Source organism: Hordeum vulgare, chromosome 3H (assembly GCF_904849725.1).
Source record: "Hordeum vulgare subsp. vulgare chromosome 3H, MorexV3_pseudomolecules_assembly, whole genome shotgun sequence".
NCBI lineage: Eukaryota > Viridiplantae > Streptophyta > Magnoliopsida > Poales > Poaceae > Hordeum > Hordeum vulgare.
Genome location: NC_058520.1, coordinates 463,505,694 through 463,515,057, shown reverse-complemented (window position 1 = coordinate 463,515,057; position 9,364 = coordinate 463,505,694). Strand labels below are relative to the sequence as shown.

The window sequence follows — 9,364 nt, the reverse complement described above, 5'->3', positions numbered from 1 at the left end:
GATCTTTTGGGAACATTTCCTTTACATATTTTTTCCAAAAGGCAATCAATCAATGCTTTTCACTATCCGTTGAAACATTTTTCTGCGTCCGAAAAATTGAAACCTTTTTGTGTAAACCTAGAACATTTCTAGTACCCACTAAAATAAATTTGGACATGTTCCGAAACTTTTCTGAATCAAGGATTTTCTTCAGCGAAATGCAACCAAGAAATTTGCGGCTGCTCCGGAACATTTCTGGTTTTTTCTCCGAAAAAATTCCAGAAGTCCCGAAATCTTTTCTAGCACTTCGAAAAGGTTCCAGTCGTATGCCGACATCCTTTTTGGCTTAATGATTTACTCTGAAATAACTTTTCGGTTTTACCAAAACTTTTCTGGTGTTCTCTCCGGAACCTTTTCGTTTTCTCCGAAACTTTTCGGGTGCCTTTCTCTCACACTCCATGTTTAGTATTCAGTAGATAGATGACCCTTAAGTGTGTGACCCTCTAGGTTCAGTGAAGTATAGACATGACCTGGAACACTTTTCGATCAATGATAAATAGCGGAACCGTGGACACCCATATTGATCCATATACCCACACAAATGAATATTCGAGTGAACCTATAGTTTGCCGTGTGCTATTCTTGTTGCTTCCTGATATGATACAAACACCCGAGGTGAGACTTGTCGGCATCCCCATGGATCAACAACTTGTCCATCATGACAGTTACCTTGTTACCCGTTTTGTTCTCTTTTCTCTTTCCACGTTTCCGCATTCCTGTGATCAAATCACATTGTGTCTGGCCAGACGATGATGGATACCGTAACACTGAGAGAGCCTTAAGAATATATCTTCTTCGGAGGAGGAGCAAATCCCAATCTTGAGATGCCAAGTTACTTGACATACTTTTCCGTGAACCCGTAAGCAGCCGTAATAGCCACCCTGTTACAGATGACGTTTAACAAACCCCAAAGTTCATGAAGCAAGTACGAAGAAACTCGATACTCTCATGGTCTAAGGAATTATGCAAATGTTAACTTTCTATGTGTTATAAACCATTTACTTGTGTTGGAGGAAAACTGATAGTGAAACAACAACATGTGTGTCGCTGGAATCTACAACCCACCACGCCGGTGTGTCGTTGTAGTGGAACGTCGCTGGCAACCATCAGGTGTTGCTATGGAGCACCGCCGCGCCGGCGTTGGCGCTGCAGTGAAGCATCACGGGTTGCACCGCCGCACCGGTGTGTTACTGAAGTGAAGCGTCGCCAGCGGCTACCCGTGCTCCGATGCAGCGCTTGCCGGCGGCTTCAGGTGTTGAGAGATCGAAGCTCAGGGCAGACTGGTTGTGTGATGTGGAAAGGAAGAAGTGCGTGCGTTGACCATTTGGACAGGCGAGAGGAAGGGATCCAACGGTGTTGTCAGGCTGATCATACGGTCAAGGAGGTGGCTTAAAATTTCCTTGCATCAATCGAATGTTTCGTGCCACTGCCCTTGCTGCTTTGCTGTCGCACCCCTCTCGCATGGATCCAATCAACGGTGCAGCTCCAAGGGAAACCCTTGATCCTGCGTGATCGGATGATGGCGCCGTCTTGGTGTCGTTTTCCTCTAGGAGGCTTCGTCTTTGGAGCTGGACATCGGTATGCGGCATCAGTGGATGGCGATGGTTAAGGCTTTTTATTGCTCTGTGGCAACAATGATGAGCGATGTGCGAAGTCGAAGACATGTCACGAGTTGTGATAGTCGGTTCTTCTCCGAAGTGTATGTGTGATTGCCTCGGCCTTTTGTTGCTCTGAAGTCGAAGCTGCTACTCAGTCTTGTGGGATGATTTTTGTCCCTTTTTTATTAGTACTGAGTAACTTTTTTCTGTTTAATTAATGAATGAGGTAAATCTTTTGCATCAGTTTTGAAAAGAAGAAAAAAACTTGCGTGCGACAGCGCAAGTGCGATCGGGCAAGTGTATTGTGCGCTGAAAACCTCAGTGACACACGTACGCATACCACCTCCACCATGGCCTGCCGTGCGAGTGCGATCGACCATCGTCCTGAGATCTCGCTTTTGGCGTGGGTCTTGCCTCTCCCGGCCGTAGATAGCCGGCCTAGCGGAGATGGTGCCGCCATCAACTCCCGTTAAGCGCATCAAGGCAGGGGCTCCTTCTGTGCTTCTTCTAAAAAAGGACATAGGTTCCTTCCACTAGCCAATACGCTTCCTGGAACTGAAATGCAATTTCGGATCGAGATATAAAATCACGCATGGGAGAGCCTGGAACATGAACTGCACAACCGGCCTGCCTCGAAATTTACAGTGTTCAACTACTTAATTACAACCGGAGCAACGTATACTACATGATCAACCCAACCCCAGCTGATCTGCTGTGGTGGTCTCAGCAGACAGCGAAGAGGCCATGGCTGGACGGGGCTAAGCGGCACTGTCGATGTAACTTGGCTGCATCGTGGGGACTTTACAACAGCGCCAACTTCACTACACAGATGGCCCAGATATCAACCTTGTAATTACGACAACCCAAGGCTGTAGATTCCGGCGATGCATTCGTCCTCGGAGGACAACCGGTCCTCGACCTCTGCGTCGGTGAAGGTGAGAGCTCTCTGCAACTTTTTGGGACTGAAAACCTCTATGTCGACCGTGTACACGGCTTTCACGGGGCGGTGATCGGACAGCCTCATATCAACTACCTCGTAGGACAATAGCCTCATTCCCTTGCCATACGAAAGAATTCGGTCGCACCTACAGAGGTAGTCGGGAAAATTTTCTGTTAGCACACGTCATGACAACTTTGAGATTTATCATCTCTGAAACCTTCATGTGGAGTGAATCATGTAAAAGAAACAACCAACTTATGCGGGTGAAGTTGATGTATTTGGCAGTAGTTCATATGTGGTGATCGGATTGCATACCATGAAGGGGTCCTTCTCCCAGATTTTGGCTCATCGCTTGTGTACTTGTTCGAGTTAAACCGGTACTTGTATGTCGGAGGAAAGCTGATTACTCCTTCGGTCCACCCGTCAAATAAATGTCCTTTCCTTAGTTCTACTCTTAGCTATCATACAAGGAAAAAAAGTGAGCTGGAATATATGGAGAAGTAGATTACTATATGCTACTACCACAGTTTACCTGATCTTTCTCAAACAACCCCTTCCAGTCACAGTTCGAGATAAATTCATGTGTTTTTTCGTATGATAAGTTGATCCTATAATTGAGATCCCCTAGCCAGAATATCCTTCTGAAATAATACAAAATATTAGACGTCTATAAACTTTGATGTAGCAAGCTAAACTCATGTGGTGCTTAACAACATTAAACTAGAATTTCCTACAGGTAAGATTTTCGGTGTGGGTGAAGTGCAAACATACGATTCTCTATGACAGTGATATGTACTTCATAATTTGCTCCTCTCGTGTCAAAATATTTAAGTCTATATACCAATATAAAAAGCACTAGTTTGCTGGAACCAAACGTTTTCAACCATCCATGTACTTTCAATCTACTGGCTCGTGCTTTTCATTGGACCCTAGCAAATTCGGCCTCAAATGCGAACCAACTCCTATAATATACCTTCTTAAATTTGCAAATTCAACCCTAATTGTGGAATAACTACTCCACTTAAGAGTATCAGTATTTTACTAGATTGCTCCATGGTAAACACCGAGGAAACAATGTATTCTGTGAATTCGGAATAGAGCCTAAGACAGCGGCGCATATTTGAGATGGAGTGTGTGCATTACTCTGGGCTCTTTAGAATTGTCGGAATGACGCTATTTTTAATAGACAAAACATCACAAATTTTTTGCAGGTTGTCTTCCGGGTGACTGGTTGGATCCTCGCGTGGTCATTACTCAGCTATGCGGAAGTCAGGGAACATATAGCTTATGGGTGCAACCGTTGGAAGATGGTAGCACGGATACCTACAACCGGTTTGGATGGCAGTCCAACAATAGGATATGTGTCTAGCCACCTTGTCCTATTTTTGCCGGTTGTGGCAACTTATTCTTTTGTTTTCGATTTTGCTTGAGAACTTGTATCTGATTACGTACTTTCTGGAGACTTTGCTTAATAATATGGTTGTGTGCATCAATTTTGATCCAGAGGCCGGAGATAATCCTCCTTTTTTTAAAATAAATAAATTTATTTGACAGTCATAGTCAAGGTTGTCAGATTCATGATTCTATCAAGCGATTCTATGACTTTACGATCCATATTGATTGGACCGATTCAACAATTCTAGTTAGCAGAATATATGATTTTAAGATTCTATTGGTTATTGTCCTATGATTTGCGATCATACCATGGGGGTTTCAGCCCGATTTAAATTAGTGATTATGATAACATTAGTCGTAGTGTTTAAAAGCCGCATGATCCAGGTGAGAGACCATGAAAGCTTGGCACGCCCAAAATTTTGTGGAAGGAAAACTGTAAGGGAGGACTTGAACAGATGTGGTGGGAATGTACAGTCACTCCCTCAACCAACTAATTTGGTGCTCCCAAATTACTTGTGTGCATGCTCTAGCATTCAAATTGCCAATCCCTTGTATACACTGGAGTCTATATATTGCCTCCTTTGGCTTGGAGGAATTTTATAGGAATTTTAAAGGATTTCTATAGGATTTTTAAGGAATGTTCTAGGAAAAGAATCCTTTAGCCCTTTGGTTTGTAGGAAGGGATTTCTATTCCTATGTAGGATAGGAACCAATCCTTCACATTTCAATGGAAAAAAAACATTAGCCTAGACTCAATGGAAAATTTCCTATCCTATGAATCAAGTGACATCACTTTCCCTATAGGAATTGAGATGCACGTCACCTCACTTCCTATGGTTTTCCTGTTCCTATGATATTCCTATCCTATGAACCAAAGGAGGTGTACATCTAGCATATCTATAAGAACATCTTGATCTGCATGCAATAAATCATCCAAGAGCTCACCATGATGCCATGGATGACAACCAGTTTAGGTCACATCAGGAACTTCAGGAATTTGGAGGGTAGCATATAATTCTTGAAAGAAAATATAGTTTTTTACTTACTCGTGGTCATATATCGTCTTAGGCGTGCTCACTCTGGAATTAAATACTGTCCTTCGATGGATCTCTTGCACATCCGCATTCCTTTTTTGTTCATCTCCTTCCTTTTCTCCAGAGGTCAGGTGACAACAAAGAAAGCAAAAGTGTGTCTGATATATCGACATGCTTACTGCTATTGATCCCTGGAGTATGTTGAAGTAAGAAAAATTAGCACAGCACTTCATAATCTTTTCTTTATGGGGAGCACTTCATAATCAATACCAAGACATACTGATGTAAGGCAAACACAAGTGATATGATAGCTGGTCAAGATGAAATGCATTCGGTGTAAACAAGAGTGCACTCCTATCCTTGCAGTATTTGGTAGGTGATAAAAACATATGAATAGGTGAAGGAATAAAATTGTCCTAATGTCTAATGAATTCTAAATGCATGTCATACATACATCCATTTTGGAACTCAGTTCACGCAACAAGGTAGGTGAGAGTGATGTGATCTATAGGAACTTACCTTATTACCAATGTATCCCATAGCACCTACACCTACAGTTGATACTTTCACGTTCTGAATGCGCTTTCGCAGGCTCCTTCGTACCCATATTGTGAGAAATACTCCAACCATCTGCTTGCTTATTATCCTTACAAAGTATGGTCTTTTTCCTTTAGCTACCACACTTTCAATGTTTAAACCATGAAGTGCACTATCCTCTGGAAAAGCACAGGAATCTCCATTAACTGATTTGAAAGACAAATATGTTTTTAGTGCCTTCCCCGAATCAAATGGTTGTGTGCTGTCTGGAAGACACTGAGCCAACATATCCAATGGTTGCTCTGGCCAAATCATTCCAAGCCTCTCTGAGTGACTGAGAGTTTTGGTTAACATCTTTTGGTTGATCGGCTCTTCTAAATGACAAGCGTAATCTTCAAAACTTACTATGTTATGGGATCTATTGAAAGTCTTCATTGAAGGCAACCTGCTGAACTTATCATCTTGTAGAATAGTTTCAACAGGAGCAGAAGTGGAGTGTTCAAGTGTGTTCTTATCATCATCATAAACAACAACTAAATCTTGTTCATTCCATGGGTGCACTTCCCCGCCATTTTCGCTGTCAGACTCGCTATGAAGTTCATCTTCCATTGCAAGAGTGTCATCAGATGGCTTGAACCTTGATGGAGATGGAGGATCACTGTGACTTTTATATTTTGGTTTATCTGGACTAATCTTATTCAGTGTCTCACGAATGATATGTTCCCACATGGAAGCAGGGCGGTTATCTTCCGCACCAAATATATTCCCAGCATTTAATGGAACAACTTCTTGAAATCTGAAAGATAAAAAGAATCTCATAAATGAAACAAAGTAGTGTTAATCTTACTACGCCCAAAAACAAGAAAAGTAGATGTAATGATAAAGTGATAGCTCGTGGCTTGATATTCTTTGTATTCAATAACATGGGACGTTCAGTTCTCAGAAATATAACAGGAGGTTCAACAAGTTACCCAAGAACATATATGTCAGCCGGCTCCTTCATATCCAACCATTCTTGAATATCCAAATCCCGAGGTGGAAGTTTGCCTGCAACATTCCATGTTCCTACGCAGACCCTGAATATTAAACCAACATACTATAAGAAATGACAGTAACAGAACAAACATAGTAGTAGATGTTACTGCATTGAAATCTTGCTGCAAGGCAAGACAGATATCTGAACGAAAAGTGAGCAGTCATTTAACTTACTTATATTATAACATAAGAAAAATAAACATTTAACAAACAAACTGAGGTTTACATAATGCGAGAATTTAAGGAGCATATATTCATACCGCAGTTCCTTGACATCGATATACTGAGCACGGAGAGTCTCTGACTTACGCCTTCTATGAAGACCGTATGGAACACCCTCCATTTGGCTATCTGCAGTATTGATAAGTGTGTCACCATATAAGAAAAGCTAAGCGCTCCTTTTCGAGAACAAGACTTTGTTCCAGAGGATGTCCAGAGATAGGTCTGGTCAAAAATTGGTGAAAGAGTATACAAATATATATCTGCAATATTGTTTGCCAGCAGAAGTACTTTAATTCACACTGAGTCCATAACAAAGCAAACATCCACAAGCAGACTCAAAATGTACGGTGGAAATATTATGGCGATGAAAGTTCGTACTGAGATTTAACAGCAATTAACTATGCAGATATGAAGCATTAAGATCACCTATTTGACACGAGCCTATTTTATTTCTTTGGTACAACCAACAAGGCAACAATCATCTTCTGTAGTTAAAATAGTTCCTTCGAAAATGAAGACATGCTGGCAGTGATAGACAACATAATTTACGAAAAACATCAAATTACCAGTAGTCTGAGCACCCAATCCACGCATTCTCCTGTCCCGGTCATATCGCTGCCGTTCCCATCCGCACATCTCTGCGCAAATGGATCAAAAATGGCAAACTATTAGGCTTTGGTTGATCATATCAATATGCAAACTTGAAGTCGAGAAAAGAAAGCGACCAAAGAGGCACAGACAGACAACAAAGTACAGTAAAATACAATTGCATGCATCCTTTTTTTTCAAAGTAATTTGCTTTCTGCAACCTGCCACGTGTTGCGAGTATTTTTGCTTTACTTTTTTATAAGCCAACACCAGAATGAACAAAACAGAAGCAGGGCATTTGGCGATTCCTCGAAATCTACCGCGTCCTCCCACTTGTAGTATTTGTTTTTCAGGCCAGAAACAAGGGAAGTGTCGCCGAACTAAATGGATCGGGTGGTGGTTGAAACCTGCCCACATGAAACTCCTTCCTGACAGAAAGAAATGGGCCGGGGAGGAAAAAGATGAAGAGCAGAAACCAAGAAACGGTCTGGGGTCTGGACTGGAAATCTAGGATGAATCCAACCCGGACGCATTGGCGGGTTCACTGGATTTGGCAGCACCGAATCCTGACTTGTTAATTCGACGATGGGGCCAGGGCCACATGAATGATAACTTGATGGCGGAGGCAGTTGATGGTGGAGGGGGCGGGAGGGGAGGGGAGGGGATCGTGCACCTTCGTACTCGGACTCGCTGTCGGCCTCGTCGGCCGTGTCGCCCTCGTCGGCGCTGAAGTCGGAGTCCGGCGACCGGATGTTGAGCCACTTTCGCAGCACCGTCTTGGGCCACAGCTGCACAATCCAACCCCAAACCCGGATCATCAACAGTAGTACTGCACTCTATACGTTACAGTCTCGCAAAATATACTAATTAATCAAACCCCCCCGACCGATGGACGATCCGCCGTCCAAACGAACGGGCGGACGGACGGACAAAACAAGGAGGGAACGCGCGCGCGCACCTGGTTCTGCTTCTTGGCCTTGCGGCGCGCCTCCGGGTCGGCGCCGGGGTGGGCCGCCGCCGCCGCCGACTCCCCGAGAGGCGACAATGGCCGTGGAGCCGGCGCGCTCCGCGTGGCCCGCGTGGGCGGGTACGAGTGCCTGGCCGCCATTCGCGCCCGTGCGTGCACCAGAACTTGACGCCACGCAACGGCAAACCTCTTCTGCTGCGTTCCCTCCTTCTCCTTTCCTCTTGCGTAACAGGGGAGACAGACAGACAGACACACTGATGCTAGCGAGGAGTAGCTAATTAGCTAGCGAGCGAATGGCGGGTCGGATTTATGTATGTATGTTCCTGGCTCGAGCTCGTGCTGGACTGGAACCCAACGCCAACAGGCGCTTCGTCAGTCAGTCTGTCACTCACCACTAGTAGATCTAGCCCGGCCGGGGTTGGACTCGCTCAGAGTCAGAGAGGTCGCACTTGCGGCGGCTAGGCTAGGCTAGCTCGGCTGTTGGGCCGGGGCCCGCTGGCTCAGTGGCTCCGGTGGGAAAAGGTACTTACCTAGCGTTCTTTCTGCCGACCTCATCTACGTCCACCCACCAGACTGCCAGAGTACACACACCCTCCCTCCCTCCCTCCCTCCTTATCCCGTTGGTGAAACAAGCAAGGAAGGAGCCTGCTTGTTTGCTACGCGAGACTGTAGCTTTCCTCCAGAATCCATCCCATCCCATCCCGTCCAACTCCACCTTTTCCCCCCTCCACCCAAAAACCATGTACTATCTCCCACAACGACCACGCCCCGTCGCTGTAGTCATTAGACCCCCACAGTCTTTGATGATCCCCCATTCCATTCAATCGGTCCATCTCTGCGCGTGCTCGCCGACTAGCTACCGACTCCATCTAATGCTTGACGATACTATGGTTGTACGTACGGTTCGAGCATGTGTGGTACTAACGATCACCGATGGATGGGATCCTCGGGGTGCAACTTGCGGGGCATTGTCGAGAGTTCCATCGACCGAGAGCGACCTCTTCTCTTT

At 44.6% G+C, this 9,364-nt stretch overlaps 1 protein-coding gene across 1 annotated transcript; it reads right to left on the bottom strand.

The window, feature by feature from the left end:
• Positions 1–2,247: 2,247 nt before the first annotated feature.
• LOC123444279 (type IV inositol polyphosphate 5-phosphatase 3) lies at positions 2,248–8,731 on the bottom strand. Its single transcript, XM_045120957.1, has 10 exons — positions 8,347–8,731; positions 8,062–8,176; positions 7,367–7,438; positions 6,839–6,929; positions 6,515–6,619; positions 5,526–6,339; positions 5,019–5,197; positions 3,110–3,218; positions 2,893–3,035; positions 2,248–2,722 (listed from the first exon to the last, which is right to left on the bottom strand). Exons 1-10 carry the CDS (start codon positions 8,494–8,496, stop codon positions 2,491–2,493), a joined length of 2,010 nt encoding a protein of 669 aa, XP_044976892.1. The 5' UTR covers positions 8,497–8,731; the 3' UTR covers positions 2,248–2,490.
• Positions 8,732–9,364: the final 633 nt, after the last annotated feature.